At 38.1% G+C, this 16,629-nt stretch overlaps 1 protein-coding gene and 1 pseudogene across 1 annotated transcript; one reads left to right on the forward strand and one right to left on the reverse strand.

Annotated features, from left to right (window-relative positions):
• Positions 1 to 7,834: 7,834 nt before the first annotated feature.
• LOC104810423 (mitogen-activated protein kinase 19-like) lies at positions 7,835 to 11,798 on the forward strand. Its single transcript, XM_010536715.2, has 10 exons — positions 7,835 to 8,356; positions 8,646 to 9,054; positions 9,162 to 9,289; positions 9,383 to 9,442; positions 9,886 to 10,035; positions 10,110 to 10,265; positions 10,384 to 10,595; positions 10,689 to 10,790; positions 10,909 to 11,057; positions 11,186 to 11,798. Exons 1-10 carry the CDS (start codon positions 8,333 to 8,335, stop codon positions 11,596 to 11,598), a joined length of 1,803 nt encoding a protein of 600 aa, XP_010535017.1. The 5' UTR covers positions 7,835 to 8,332; the 3' UTR covers positions 11,599 to 11,798.
• Positions 11,799 to 14,014: 2,216 nt separating this feature from the next.
• Positions 14,015 to 14,448, reverse strand: LOC104810596 (annotated as a pseudogene).
• Positions 14,449 to 16,629: the final 2,181 nt, after the last annotated feature.

The following is a 16,629-nucleotide window of genomic DNA, read 5'->3' on the forward strand; positions in this document are numbered from 1 at the left end:
CTCCGACTGATTTGACATACAAACTTCTTGTTGAAGAGTTATATTCTGAGCTGAACGTAGATAAAGATAAAACAACTATCAAGCTAAGTCATGCAATTGCAGCAACACATATGATCGGAAAAGGCGATATGATATACGATCTATGTTCTGAATACTATAGGCGAGATACATGACGTATGGCTTACCAAGAGACTGTGTATCCGGTTAGTACGTCAACGATGTCACAGACGTATGAGTCATGAATTTGTATTTGTATTTGTATTATATAATACATTTATTATGAATTTGTATTTGAATCATATGATGAAGACTTTGGTGTAATTTGTATTTGTCATGAATTTATATTCGTTTTATATAGTTTGTCATGAATTTCTGTTCGTTTAATATATTCGTCAAACTGGTCAAACCAGTTTGGGGTTTTGGATGACGGTGTGACGAGTTTGACGGGTACTGACGGTGTGACGAGTTTGACGGGTTGACGGTTTGTGAAAACAAATCGTTGGTGTAAATTAAGTTTTGATGGTTCAGTGTGGTGTATAGGGGTCATTATAACATATTTGACGAGTTTTTGTTAATCGTAACTCATGCGGGAAAAAACTATTTCCTACCTTAAGCCAATGTGTTAGGAGAACACTATTAGAACTTTAGGGTTTCTTTGGGAGAACATGCATTGTGAGAAACAAAAAGGTCTTAAAATTTGAGAGCTAGATTTAGATTCAGCGTAAGATACTTGATGAATGAGATGATAATTGATAAGTTTACAGTTTGCAGTAGGCAAATTCGCGAAAATCGATAAGGTGTGACGAGTTTGACGGGTACTGACGGTGTGACGAGTTTGACGGGTTGACGGTTTGTGAAAACAAATCGTTGGTGTAAATTAAGTTTTGATGGTTCAGTGTGGTGTATAGGGGTCATTATAACATATTTAACGAGTTTTTGTTAACCGTAACTCATGCGGAAAAAAACTATTTCCTACCCTAAGCCAATGTATTAGGAGAACACTATTAGAACTTTAGGGTTTCTTTGGGAGAACATGCATTGTGAGAAACAAAAAGGTCTTAAAATTTGAGAGCTAGATTTAGATTCAGCGTAAGATACTTGATGAATGAGATGATAATTGATAAGTTTACAGTTTGCAGTAGGCAAATTCACGAAAATCGATAAGGTGTGACGAGTTTGACGGGTACTGACGGTGTGACGAGTTTGACGGATACTGACGGTGTGACGAGTTTGACGGTTTGACGAATACTGACAATAGTATGAAGATTTTACCCGATAAAATACATATGATTAAAAAGATGTTCGTAGGAAATAAACGATAAAAATATGTTCGGAGAGTACACATGATTCAAATACTACTAATTAAAAAGAGGATCATGTGTTCATGAAGAAGTACACACGATATGTTCTTAACATATTTAACATATTTTCTCGAAACAAATACTTGTCGGATTCATCCTCAATTGTTGCATCCAACTTTGCACCACCGAATGACTATTTTCATCTTCATGTAGATTAAAAAGAATATGTTCTTCTTCCCCTCTATTTGAAAAACACTTCGAATACCCTGAAAAAAAATGGTGATTGTAATCAGTGAGAACATTATGACAAGTTTGACTCATATGACCATTCATATTTGGTCATACTACATACCTGTGATGTCACACCGATTTGTTTCATCACGTTTGTATGTGTGACAAAAAGGCCCGGTTGGATGCGCTTCTTGCACATCCTATGACAAGTTGGATCAGCACCTTCCACAACCATATACCATCCGCCTAAGCTTTCCACGCATTCAAAAAGAAACAACTGCAAAAAACATACCAAACAATTACATCAAACATCTATACTCGAACCCTCAATCACATTAAAAACTATACATAAAAAATTAACTTACCATAATAGGTATCACAAATCCCAGACAGTGCCATCTGTCCTTCGGTTTAGAGCTGCTTGTATACACCTTCCATATTTGATCGGTCATTTTTTCGAAGGTGTATCTCCCCCATGGAAACCATTCACAGAAGTCCAGATTATCGACCATGTCAACTAAGGCAGTGGGAATCACATCAGTGTTCTTGATGCCATGGTCTAGTACTCCGCCTAGCAAAACAAGTATTGCTAATCTTTTTCTATCTTCCACATCTGTGATTGGAGTGTTATTCAACTTTTCTATTACCCCTGATATGGTCACCTTTGAAGGCCCAAATGTTTTCATCTGAAACTGGCTTCCCTTGAAATCTACCCAATCTTTAGGATACTTGTCACAATTGAGACCGGAGATAATGACATGTTCGGTGATCGAGTATCTGATGGGCACACCGTTCAGAACAAACCATAGCTCTTTTACCACTCCTTCCAACTTCAATGCACGGTGTAAGAGAACAGATGTCGGAACCATCTTCAATGTTTCTTCGCATTTAAGATGGAAGATGTGACGAAACTGTGACTCTTTGTTGAAGAATCTGAATTCTTCATTTGTAAAGGCCTTTTTTAAAGACCGAATGATTTCATATGGATAACACTTCGTTGTAATCTTGAGAGCCTGATGAATGTCTTTCAAGTCATATACAAAAGGAACCTGCAAAAACAAAATTAACACTCATTATCAGTTTTGTTTGACCAGTGTGACCAGTTTGACCAGTTTTATCATATTAGTCAAACTCGTCAAATTGGTCACACCTTTCAAATGCAATCAGTGTGACTAGTATGACCATTTCGTATGCGGCCAGTGTTACTAGTATGACAACATTACTTCGTCACTAGTTTTACTAGTGTGACGGTGTGACTACTTCACTGGTGTGACCAGTGACACGTGTACCCAGTTTGATAAAACTAGTCAAACTCGTCACACCCTTGAAGTGCGACTAGTGTGACGAGTGTGACCATTATGGTAGAAACCAGTGTGACCAGTGTGATGGTGTGACGACTTCACTGGTATGGCCATTGACGGGTGTACCTAGTTTAATCTGACTAGTCAAACGTGTCACACTCTTCGAGTACGACCAGTGTGACGAGTATGACCATTACGAAACTGATAGAGACAAAACTCTCATATGACTCGATTTTCAAACCGAAACCCTAATTTTTCTTAACTATAAAACTCGAATACTATAACTCATTCGACTAAGATCTTGTCTACCGTAAATATTTGCCCAAGTACACACATATCAAATTAAAAAAAAAACTAACTTTCTCGGTGAGTTATAATGAAAACCTTACCTGAAGATCTTCGCAAATAGAAGCCGAAAACGATGAAGACGAAACCATTTTGAAGTGAAGAGAACAAATCGCACAAGAAATCGCCAATAAAATCGCCTGGAGAATGTCCGTTAGAGAGAAATCGTGAAGAAGGGAGGAAGAAGAAACTGAACAGTTTTTGTTTTACTTAATAATTTTTTATTTGGGAACTCATTTTCTCTCTTTTTTTCACCATATTCCTCCAGATTATTACACGTGTAGTTTTTTAAAAGGATAGAATTGTCTTTTTAACGTTTTTCAATTTTTTTTTGAAACCCTAGTTTTTCAAGGGTATATCTTGAAGTCCATGTTACTTTTAAAGGTATATCTGTAATATCGCCCAACATAACATAAGAGTTAAATGTCATATTACGTGGTTTTTTTGGGTTAATCGGATATTTTGGACCGAAAAGTCTAGATTAATCTCAGGATCGAGAACAAACCATATGATTGAAATTACGCTCTTCTGCCAACTTGGGACTCAAACTCGAGACGGAATAAGTATTTTGCATTTTCATTTTACCGATTAAACTATTCAAGTCAGGTGTCATGCTCTTTGTTATTATAATATGTTGGAATAAACTTATCAAACATATTGAATTATTTAAGGAATAGAGTATATAACGTATATTTATTTCTCCGATAAAAATTAAATTGAAAACTACTGTATAATATATAGTTTCTTAAAAAAAAATGAAAGCACGAATTGTGGTGGAAAAGAGTGAGAGAGAAGCATATGCTTTTACACCAAAGTGAATATCCTAACATTTGCTACTGAAAACAGTGAGGATTTATTGATTTTTTTTATTCGTTGGACCACCATATTTATTTATTTATTTATTTATTTGTTTATAGAAAACTTCCCAACATAATGTATATTAACTTAACTCATTAGGAAGTTAAATACTCTATAATCTTGTATTAAAATGATTTTAACTATAGATTATAATGGACCGTTTAAATCAATTTGTATGTAGATACAAGAATAAAATCATTGCCAAAGGACCTTTAGTTTAATTTTTTTTTTCTAAATGTGGTCATCGATGATACGATTATTTACTGATTAATATCGTTTTATTTGGCTGCGACATGTATTATTCTTATTTGTTAATATAGTAAAATATTAGGGGTTCTTGGTTAAGTGTTACAAAAAGATAGGGTGTTTTGCAAAGTATGACAAAATAGTTATGACCTTTGCAAACTATACCTTTTTGTAAATTTTTGACAAAACTACCCTTACTTTATTATATAATTTCAAAATTGCCATTTAGCATCCCGAAAAAATGTGTAATATAAAAAACAGATTTTTTTGGAAACTGTGTAATCCGGAAGAGCTGTTTTTATCCGGAAAAAATATTTTTTTGTCCGGGAGAGTCTATTTTTTGTCCGGAAGAACTGTTTTTTGTCCGGGAGAGTCTATTTTTTGTCCAGAAGAATTTTTTTTGTCCAGGATAACTGTTTTTGTTCGGAAGAGTTTGTTTTTATCCGGGATAATCTTTTTTTTGTCCGGGAGAACTGATTTTTTGTCCGGAAGGATTTTTTTTTGTCCGGAAAAATCTGTTTTTCGTTCGGAAAAGTTTGTTTTTTTGTACGGACGAACTATTTTTTCGAGAGAGTTGTTTTTCGTTTGAGAGTGTACGTTTTTTGTCCAAATGAAAAATAGTTCTCACGTATAAAAAAAATTATTTTTCATATAAAAAATATTTTTTCTCGATGAAAACAATTCTCTAAAAAAAATTATTCTCCGGACGAAAATAGATTTTTTCGGATAAAAAACATTTCTTTCGGATAAAAAAAAGTCTTTTCCGAATGAAAAAAATAATTTTTTCGGACGAGAAACAGTTCTTCTTAATAAAAAATTATTTTTTCGTATACAAAAACAGTTAAACCAAATAAAAACAGATTCTCACAGATGAAAATAATTATTCCGGATGAAAAAACAGTTTTCCGAGATAACACAGTTTCTGAATAAAATATATATTTTTAATGCTGTAATTTTTTTGAAATGTTTAATGACAACATTGAAATTATATAATAAAGTAAGGGTATTTTTGTCAAAAAATTATAAAAAAGTATAGTTTGCAAAGGAATGAAAAAAAGGTATAGATTTCTAATGACGTGACGTTTGCAAATTTCCCTTAAAATATTATTTAAAAATATACGGATATTGATTGCTTCCCAGAGATAATTTCTTTAGATACTTCACGTAAAGTTAAACCTGGTTGAAAATTTCAAGATTTATGATTTTACTAATTTTATGTTCACTCTGTTAAGAAGAAAAATTCCCCATATTTTGACTGCGATTATTCATCAGTAATTATATTCATATATTTTCCAAAAAATGCATCAAATATTTAAAAAAATGTACAAGTTCATTAATTAAATTAGATCCACCAATTTGGTCAGCAGAATTAGAAAGGTATCTCTATGATTTGAACCATTGTAATGAAGAGAATATTTTAAATTGATAGTAATCTATATGAGATAGAGAGAGATGTTAGATTCTAAAAATTATAAACTCCGAAAAAATTATATATGTAATACAAAAAGAAAAAATCTGCCAATAAAATCTTTGAAAGGGGAGATATTTAGCTCTTCCAATCGCCCAACAAACACATGACTCATGTGGTGAATTATGCTTGTTTGTCGTTATCTGCAATACAATTATCATTTTTTTTTCAATATCTTCGCTCGTGTCGGTTCTAAACCGGATTCGGGTTTTTTCGAGCTAAACCGGATAGATTTTGGGTCGGTCCAAAAATCCATTTTTTTTAAAAAAAATTAAGTTAAAAAACACCTAAAATCTGATTTTTTTTATATGTTTAAACAGATAGGTCTAATCTAACTTGAGGCCGATCCAAATCAAAATTTTATAAGATCGAACTATAGAGTTTTTAGACCGAGTGGGAGTTCGGGTCAGATTTCCATAATTTAGAGTGTCTATTGATAAAGTAAAATTTTGTCTATGGATAAGAGAAATAACAGATGTCAATTATTATTTGTTGTTTTAATAAACGCCAAAATGAAAATAAAATAATGTTTTTTTTTTCGTATCAATATTCATGTTTTTTTTTTTCGGTCATTTATATAATTCTATGTATGCGGCAGTCTTTTTCAGACTTTAGGGTAATGGACCGACTTTACAACTCACAACCATATGCTATTCTTCCGTATTTTATATATATATTTTTGTTAAAAATAATATGATCCACGAAAACAAATATATTAAAATGTCACAACATGGCCCAACCCTGAATTTTTGTTTTTTTCAAGAAAGACAAATGTATCATTCACGGTGAATTTAATATAAGAAAAATATTTTTTTTAATATCCAACCAAATAAAAAATATTTTGTATTTCAAAATTGTATTTATAAAATTGTTTATTTTATATATAAATGATTAACATTAGTTGTGATCTTCTTGTCTTGATCCTAATGTACCACCAGCAAGATCCCTTCCAAAAGTCATCTCAATTTTTATATTTTATTTATTAATATTATACAATGATTAGGTGAATTTTACGGCTATAAACTGGTCGGTTTCATGTCGATTTAAGCGTTTTATAATTTTTTAATTAAATTGATTCATAGGGACCTAAATTAATTGTAATTTACGTCATATATTATAATTTATAAATGACATATGGAGGTCAAAAGCCAACGACTTGGCAACATTGAATAATCATTTTTACCATATAAAAGATGCTTTAATTATTTTTTGTGTGTGTTCAAAACAACACCCTGTGTTTGCTACGTATCTAGAAACCATAAACTTTGATTTGTTAGCAGGTAAAACTATCTTTGATATCTACAATATTTTCAAAATTATTAAATAAGCACAAGAAAATAATTAAAACCTTAGCAATATATAGGTTCATAATTTATAAAAAAAAGTTATACAAATGTGAATGTTTTCCAAATGTATATAAATTTATATATACTCGAAATTCATGAGTTTTTATTTAAATTAATATGATATGATATCTAAAAATAAAACATATTTAATACTTTATGTATTTTTATAAATTCTAAATATATAGTTAGTGGATATCAGACTTATTCATTTATTTTGTAATTTCCTACAAATTTATAGATTTTAAAATACTTTTTGTTTAGTAGTGATATAATTAGAAAATAAATAAATAAAAATGACGCTATTAAATTTCAAAAAAAATTAATGACCTAGAGGAAAGAATCATATTATATGTTATTTCAAGGAAAAATCTAATCGAAAGAGACGAGTCACGAACAAGTAGGTAAAATTGGTCAATTGACAGAAAAGAGGCTTAGAATTAAAATAAAAAAATACTTAGGGGCTGAAATTAGAAATATTAAAACATCAAAAGGAACGGCCCATCGGTAGTTGCCTCACATCACCGCAACGGGTCTTTTTCAAAAACTAGCCGACAATGGGCACTGGGCAGTAAAAAGGGCTCGAACGCCACAAGAATCACGAGAATGCCACTCGCGTGATATCTAATGATTCTCTACTCTCCCCCGTACGCAATAAGTACCACGAAAATTGCTATATTTAGGAAATATTTTAAATATAAATTCGAAAACTCGATTTTCTTTTATAAACGGCTGTGATCTGCACGGTGTGTCTCTCGTCTGATTCATCATCGTCTCTTTCTCTCTTTCTCTCTCTCTCATTCTCCGATCTCTGGATCTTACGGATCTTTGGGTTCTTCTCTTTTACCCCGCAGGAATCTTAGTTACGGATTGGTTGGTAAGGTTCGTGTGTTGTTTCGGATTTTGGGAATCTAGGGTTTTCTCGAATCGGGGTTTGATTCTGCATTTTTTCGGCTTGAGATTTGAGATTGGCTCTTCCTTGGTCTCGTTCTTGCAAGCTCTTGCAATTTTTGAGATCATTTGGGGAGTGTAAGTTCCTGAGTTTGGATTTTGATCGAGGGAAAGGAGATTGGGTTGTCGGGCGACTCTTGGCATTTTGTCTTGCGTGGAGAACGAAGTGCGAGTCAGGTCGAACTTAGTTGTATTCCTACTTGTTCGCTTCTGAGATTCTCTTGCCTCCGTGTTCATATAATAATCCGGGAGGAGTTGAGTCTCTTGGGTTCGTGAATTTTGGGGACGATGCAACAAGATCAAGGGAAGAAGGTCTGTCCCTCTCTCTCTCTCGTTTCTTTGGGTGGATCGGTCGATTTTGGCTGAAAACGTGGGGATTAGAAATTACGAAATTCTTGGTGCAAATGCGAGAAAGATCCGGTAAATTACCTATGCGAAATGGCATTTGTTTCGACTTACTTTGGTTGAATCTAAGTGCCTTAGTGAACATTACCGACGGGTTCCCTGTTACTTCAGCATTTTTGGGTTCTTTCCATTTTCATGGATTTGCGTTGCTATGATGTGTCAGTGATGTTTCTTTCTAACATTTGGGATTCTCCAGGACATGAAAGAGATAAAATTTTTCAGCGAGTATGGAGATGCCAATCGATATCGGATCCTCGAAGTCATTGGGAAAGGAAGCTATGGAGTTGTTTGTGCAGCAGTCGATACACATACCGGGGAGAAAGTGGCGATAAAGAAGATAAATGATGTATTTGAGCATTTATCTGACGCCATTCGTATCCTCCGTGAGGTCAAGCTTCTCAGGCTCCTCCGGCATCCAGATATCGTCGAGATCAAAAGCATCATGCTTCCGCCCTCGAAGAGGGAGTTCAAAGATATCTATGTTGTGTTTGAGCTTATGGAATCTGATCTTCACCAAGTTATCAAAGCTAACGACGATTTAACTCGTGAACACCATCAGTTTTTTCTCTACCAGATGCTCCGTGCCTTGAAATATATGCATACCGGTGAAATTCTTCTCCTTTTTAATCCAATTTCCACAATGCTATCCACAAAATATTTCCATTGAATCCCTCCTGTGATTTTGTTTAACTGTATCGCTGTTTGGATGCAGCTAACGTTTACCATCGTGATCTCAAACCGAAGAACATATTGGCAAATGCAAATTGCAAGTTGAAAGTCTGTGACTTTGGACTGGCAAGAGTGGCCTTCAGTGATACTCCTACTACCGTCTTTTGGACGGTTTGTTTGCCTTTTGCTGTTATGTGTCCATTCAATATTCTGATATTCTTTTTACAGTGTTTGATTATGTCTGCTCTCTATTTTCAATTACAGGATTATGTTGCCACCAGATGGTATAGGGCGCCTGAGCTATGCGGGTCGTTCTTTTCTAAGGTATGTATGTATGTATGTATGTATGTATGTATGTATGTATGTATATATGTATGTATTGATGCAGCCCAGTGTTCTGTTCGTGTTTCCGGTTTTCTTTTCTGTGCTTGCATACATCTTTGTCAAAACCATGAAATAGTGTTAAAAGATACAGAGAATTGCTTTGGGTCACTTCCCCATCCATGAATGAGTATAGAGTCATGCCTTATGAAAAAATATGAACGAACTGTAGTGCTTTTATCATCAACAATGATGTCTAGATTAAAGTAATTCTTGTTCAGGGAGGACTTTGAAATCTCCTGGAAGTTGAAAATCTGTAATTCAGGTAACCTTGTGTCAGGTTATATATATGTCCATTGGGTGGATTTCTTGTCGAATTTGCACTTCATTCTATTGTTGATTCCTTTGCTCAATAGTCTGATTTCGCGGGTATTATCCTTTTTCAGTACACTCCCGCTATTGACATTTGGAGCATCGGGTGCATCTTTGCGGAGGTGTTGATGGGAAAGCCATTGTTTCCCGGGAAAAGCATCGTGCATCAGTTAGAGCTGATTACTGATCTTCTCGGCACACCGTCACTAGACACCATTTCCGGAGTATGATCCTTTGCATATCTATACTAAAAATATCTTCTATGCCTCTCTGATACTGATAACTTGCACTGATGCAGGTCCGGAATGAGAAGGCAAGAAAATACTTGACCGGAATGAGGAAGAAAAATCCAATTCCCTTCTCGCAGAAATTTTCCAATGCGGATCCTTTAGCACTTCGGCTAATGCAGAGGTTGTTAGCTTTTGATCCAAAGGATAGGCCAACTGCTGCAGAGGTGATTTTTCTGTCATTTCTCTCTTTCCACTATATACCATTTCTGCGTTTCTTCATTTGCTCGGCGATGTTTCTTACATAGCGATGTTGCATTTCTCGTGTGTGTTTTTTGCCAACAGGCGCTGTCTGATCCTTACTTCAAGGGCCTTGCTAAGGTTGAAAGAGAACCTTCCTGTCAGCCGATCTCGAAGCTGGAATTTGAATTCGAGAGACGGAGATTAACAAAGGATGACATTAGGGAACTAATCTACAGGGAGATACTAGAATACCATCCTCAGTTGCTTAAGGATTATATGAACGGATCTGAGGGCTCGAACTTTGTTTATCCGAGGTTTTTCGATCCTTCCTCTGAGCTATTTCTTGACTACAACATTTGAGTGATGTCAGATCTTATCCTCTTAATTACTCAACTCGTTATTTGCAGTGCCATAGGACATCTTAGAAAGCAGTTTGCATACCTCGAGGAGAACAGCGGCAGAAGTGGACCTGTAATTCCTCTAGAAAGAAAGCATGTATCACTTCCCAGGTATATCTTATTTTCCTTTCTATTCATCCTTATAAAAGTTGCAGAAGACGTGTAATTTTCCGAGGCAATCCTTAGTCTTACAAGAAGCGTTATTATCGCTACATATTCTTCTACGCAGGTCGACAGTTCATTCCAGCTTAGTCCATTCCAACTTCAATGTGTCCGATAGCCGACGTGGTTCTGAAGAGGCATCTAGAAATGGAGTGGCTCCGTCGACTTCCGCAAATCCAGCCAAGTCTCTCGGGCCTCCACCGAGAGCGCCATCGGGTGTGAATCTCTCGCTTCGCTATTCACCAATAATCCCGAGTGTAGAGAATTTTACAACATCTAAAAAAGACATTTAGCTTTTGTCTCTGGAGATTGAGAAAGATCAACCCTTTTGTGCATTTTCGCAGGTAGACCAGGTCGTGTGGTGGAATCATCGGTACCTCGCGAAAACGGGAGAATCCTTGAAGAGGCCTGTGATTCGAGGAGCTATTACAGAAACACAGTCCTCCTCCCTCCTCAGACCGCTTCGCCTCACTGCTTCTTCCGAACAAATCCGATAAACCCAGAGAAGCAGCCGAAACCGCAATACCTCCCGCAATGCCAACCTAACAAACCGGCTCCTCCTAACGTGATCCCCGTCGACATGAACCCTAACCCGTATTTCCAGCCGCAATCCAAGACAGATCAGTTAACCGACGGCCAAATGGCAATGGATGCTAAGCTGCTGCAGGCACATTCCCAGTACGGTGCGGTAGGAGCTGCGGCTGTTGCGGTAGCGTCACATCGGAGCATTGGTACGATTAGGTATGGCTCTTCTTAAGATCAGAGATTCGGATTTTCGCATGCTCTTCTTCTGGTTAGTATTTTATGTAAGTATTTGATTCAGGAAGACGATGATGACAATAAATATTCCCAGTTGTATAACCCCTCTTCATTCAAGATTGTTAAGAGGAGAGAGCCTCCTCGCCGTCTGTATTCAGTGATTCTTTCCAGTGATTTCTTCTCTGATCTTTTCTTCTCCATAGCTTTTGCATTTGGTGTAGAAGTAGTTCATGGAAGAGATGAAGATTGAGGTGAAGATGTATTTCTTAAACTTTGTCACCGGTCCCATGTTTTTTCTGCCCTTGTTCACGTCTATGGTCGTTCCTCCTGAATCTGGCAGAGGGAGAAGATAAAATAAAGAAGCCCAAAGAGAAAACAAAAGGGAACCAGCGTTGATCCGTAAGTTGTATCATTGTCTATACATAGACAAATCTCCCGACCAAAGTGGTAGTCCCCATATGGTTGACTCATCTCGTCAAATCTAGAAGAATGGTCCGGTCTGTCCGTACGTCCGTGAATCGCTGTCCCTCGCAGATGATGAAAAATGTTGACTTTAGTCATTGGGGCAAAAGGTACAAATAAATATGTACCCAACTCTCCTAGTTAGGCCTCCGAGCAAATGTGTTTGTATTTGACGAACACCCAAATGAGAAGTCAGTGGATCTGAACTAAGAGAAGATAGATTCAGATTCTGGATTAGTTCGTTTTCGTGATGAACGCTTTTGAACACCGGGCCTGCGATGAAGAATGGGTATTTGATCCTAAATTTGAAACGGGAATCAAAGTTACAAACCGAGGCCGATTTCGGTTTCAATTGGCAGGGTACAAAGTATTGTATAGAAATGCTAACTGCATAAGAACACATGAAATAGAGAGATGAAGATTCGGAGCTTACTTGATTCATGCCATAGTTTGGATAGTTTGGTTGAGATACGGATTCAAATGATAGCCAGTTTCAGGATTATAACCGGCCCCTCCTGAGAAAAATTCAAGATTGAAATTAAGAATAGGGGTAGAAATTTGATGGGCAACCAAAAAAACAATAAACTTCATTCAGGAATTAAAAACCCTCCTCAATCCCACTGATTCATAAGGAACAAAACATCCCAGAAGCTTTAACGGTTTTGTTTCTCTTCGTCAACCTAACTGACATTTTAATGAGAATTCGTTTAAAGTTCAAACAAAACCATACCTATTATGTGTTGATCCCGACGATGTGGGATTCAGAAATTCACACAGAATTTTCTGAAAAAAGAAAATTTTGAAGTGTGTTAAGTCGAAGCTTGTGTTATACACATCTCCTCAAGACGAAATTGCCCCATTATTAAGTGGTTACGGTTTTGGCAATCGTCTCCAAGATACAACGACTTACGATTCTACAAAAGCACCACTTGCTTAAGAAAATCCAGCGAACTACAAAAGTTCGGAACTCTAGAGAAAAAGTTTTGGATTATTTCTTTCTGAAAGGAAGAGAATACTCAGAAAAAATGGGATGCAGAAAATGATCCTATGAGCGCCATATTTATAATATTCGGGGGTTGCTACGAAAACATGTGAAGGAAGAGGCTCCACCCTTTCAACCAGCGGTTCTATCCGAATCGTTCCAAAAGGAAACATTTCGTCAATAACGCATTGGTTCGAAGCCCAACCGTCCCACATCGATGCGCAACTTTAAATTTTAAATCCCACATCGAAACATTTTTATCTGAATCGAAAAGTCCCGAGTGGAACTTTCAATTCAAAATTTAAACGTTTCGCTTAGGGAACTTTGCTCGTTTTCTCCCGAAAAGGAAGAAGTGGTACCAAACATTTTTAGCTTTAGTCAACCTTGAGCTTGAACATTGTTGACTCAAGGGGAGCTCTTTTTATAAGGAAGCTCCTTCTTTCCTCTTGGCCAAAACTTTAGATGTGGGACAAACACACATATAAGGAAGCGTCCTTCCTTGTGCTTTGTCATTTTTCCAATGTGGGACAAATGTTCTTCCTCCACATTTTTACATTTATTTTGTATAATTAATTTCTCATTCACCACAAATTGGTTTTAAGAAATTAATATCATTTTTCTAACATTATGATCCCTCTTTTCTGAGTTAGCAATCTCTGCTCGAAGTTTCTCTGTTTCCCGATCCATCCCACCTAACTTTGGCTCCATAATTTTACCATTCCCATAATTCTCCGCATAGCATTTCTTCTCATATTCAATGGCCGCTCAAAAAAGGTGGAAACGCTCAACCACAGTCAAAAATTAAACATAAGCTGGAATACTATGAATTTTTTCATAGTGTATAAACCAATGAAGTGTCAACGAGCACAACCTAGCACATGTGCAGATATAGCTTTGTGTGCTCAATTCGTGCAGCCAGACTTGGAATATGCCGCAAATTCTACTGCAAGTCTAGCTAAATCTTGATTCGTCACCTGAACCTGGCCCGGATTTCGGCATGAACCTTGTGAAGTGAAGCTCGCATTGCCTCGACCTCACACAATTCCATTCCCAAACGCAAAGTCTTATCGCACATCTCCCTCATCTGAATTTCCGCCGTGGCCCTAATGTCTCGTTCTTTGCAACTCGTGCTGTGAGACTTCTACTTCCTGCCTGAGCGCAATGCAGGTTGCGGTCCAGCTTCTGGTTATCAGCGAGCAATACCTGCAAATCCTCGTTTTGAACAGCCAAACGCTCTTCGTCGACAGTTTGAGGAGGAAGATACCATGGATCCGCTCTGAAATGGCTCTCCCTGATGTCGTCTACCATAGGCAGGCATTGAGGAACTGGCCCTCGTGCCATGCCCCTAAGGAATGGTGGTTGGTGAACCAGCGGTTGCAGACCAGGACGAGACCCACCTTTCATCGGAAGGGGGCATTCTTGATGTTTTACTAGAAATTGCCAAAGACAGAAGGATTCACTGAACATGGAGTTCACAAAAACGGTACCACGAATAAGCTCTGTATTACGCTAACAAACACTCAAGAAATCCGGAAGCTACGAAGATTCTGCTAATCGCGGACATTTTATTCTCCTCTCGTTAAGTGTTATGAACAGAAATACACTTCTCTACCATGAAATTCACTTCGCAAAGATAAAAATCAAATTTTAGACATTTTGAGCGTAAACAAGGAATCTCAACACTGAACACTAGCTAATATAATCTCAATTCTTGGAATATTTTCCTACACTTTCTCGGAAACCAAATAGAACATCTTCTCCAAACGCAACACAAGCCAAATCCAATAAGAGAAGGATTTAAAATATACAAAATCACGCACCGATCAACATAACCACTTCTCCTCAGAAATCAAAGGTAACCGAAATTAGGGTTCCCTGCAAGAATCTGGGAATTGCTCCAGCGCTCACAGAATTGGCTAAACTTCAAGATTATACTTTTCTTGTCGCATTGCAGATATACCCCTGAAATTGTAAAAAGATTTTTTATCAAGTTTTACACCTCAGTTTTGGTAGAATGACTCATATGACCTTGCAAAGAAAATGTCTAAAACGCCCTTATGTGTCACGGGCTTGAGTTTTGGAATACTCAATCCGTGCAGCAAACGACCAAGTGGGATGTGAGAGAGCCCAACTCGAGTCGAACAAGCCTATGGCTCGGATAGAGTCTGAGGTTTTGTGGGAAAAGGAGAGATGAACGAGGAGGGATCCGAGAACGACCAAGGGAAGAAAGCCGACGGCACAACTGAGTTTATTAATCAGAAAAAGGAGGTACAAGAGAACGACGACGGCTTGGAACAAGGGAGGAGAGACGACGGGGTTTCGTGGACCACCGAGGTTCATCCAAGACGAGCCGGCGACAAGTAGAAAAGAGAATGAGGCGCAAGAGAGAGATGAATGTGGGGGTTTCCCGTTCTGGTCATTCAAGGGAGCCGGCGAGGTCTTTTTATTAAGGCCGAAACTCTCCTAGATGACCAACAAGTGGTTCCCATGATTCCCTCCTCAAGATCCTCATTCAAATTCAAATTCAAAATTCAAAATTCAAACTAACCTAGATCTACTTTGACCTAGTCGAACTAAGGAAGCAAAGAGGACCCTTGGGCCAAGAGATGGCCATGAGAAACCCATCGGGCTCGTCCATGAACTTGTCAAGGACCAAGACCTTGGGTTTCGGCCATTCTCGGCCATGGGCTGAACCTGACGTGGCTTGGGCTTGGCCATGACTTGGAGCTGAGTTGGAGGGGTGCTGGAGGCTGGGCGTGATGGGCCGAGGCTGGTCCGAGGTCCATGGTCTGCTGTGGCCCGCGCTTGAAGTTTCTCGGACACGCCCGCAAGGCTTTCTCGGACAGCAGCGGGTTTCTCGGACGTCCGACATTTCTGGTCGTCCGTGAAATATGGACGTCTGTGTTTGTCGGTCGTCTGGTCCATCCTGTGGTCCATGTCCCTTGGTCAGGTCCGAGAATCTTGGTGGTCAGTGTTTCTCGGTGGGTTGTCCGAACACGTGCTGCATTCACGAGTAAGTTCATTAACCAAATTACGCAAACCCGTTACCTCGCGGTCATGCTTCTCTTGCATGATCTGGAATTGTTCAGCAGTCAAGCCTCGGTCGACTTGTTGGGACTGCTTGATGTCATCAAGGACGTGCTTGGTGGATTCCCCGACGGCGGAGATCTCCTGCTCAAGCTCGTCCATGCGCGTATCTTGCTCAGCCTCGGACTCGTCTAGCAAGCGTAGACGTGATTCTACGGTTGGCAGATTTGCCTCGGCTGTGTGAGATCAGGATCTCGTGACAATGGGGTCACGTGGAGCACCACGGTCACGTGCACTCTCGGCCTCAGAGGCGTGCTCCTGAGCGTGAGTCTCGTTCTCTCCTGAACCCGACATGCCTTGTCGATCCCCTTAGTCTCTCGGATTCTCGATTAAAGAGTGGATTGCGGAAGCGAAAGAGAGCTGGTCCGTTTGAGAGCGAACCAGGCTCTGATACCACAAAATGTCACGGGCTTGAGTTTTGGAATACTCAATCCGTGCAGCAAACGACCAAGTGGGATGTGAGAGAGCCCAACTCGAGTCGAACAAGCCTATGGCTCG

This window comes from Tarenaya hassleriana, unplaced genomic scaffold, assembly GCF_000463585.1.
Source record: "Tarenaya hassleriana unplaced genomic scaffold, ASM46358v1 Cleome18, whole genome shotgun sequence".
NCBI classification, from domain to species: domain Eukaryota; kingdom Viridiplantae; phylum Streptophyta; class Magnoliopsida; order Brassicales; family Cleomaceae; genus Tarenaya; species Tarenaya hassleriana.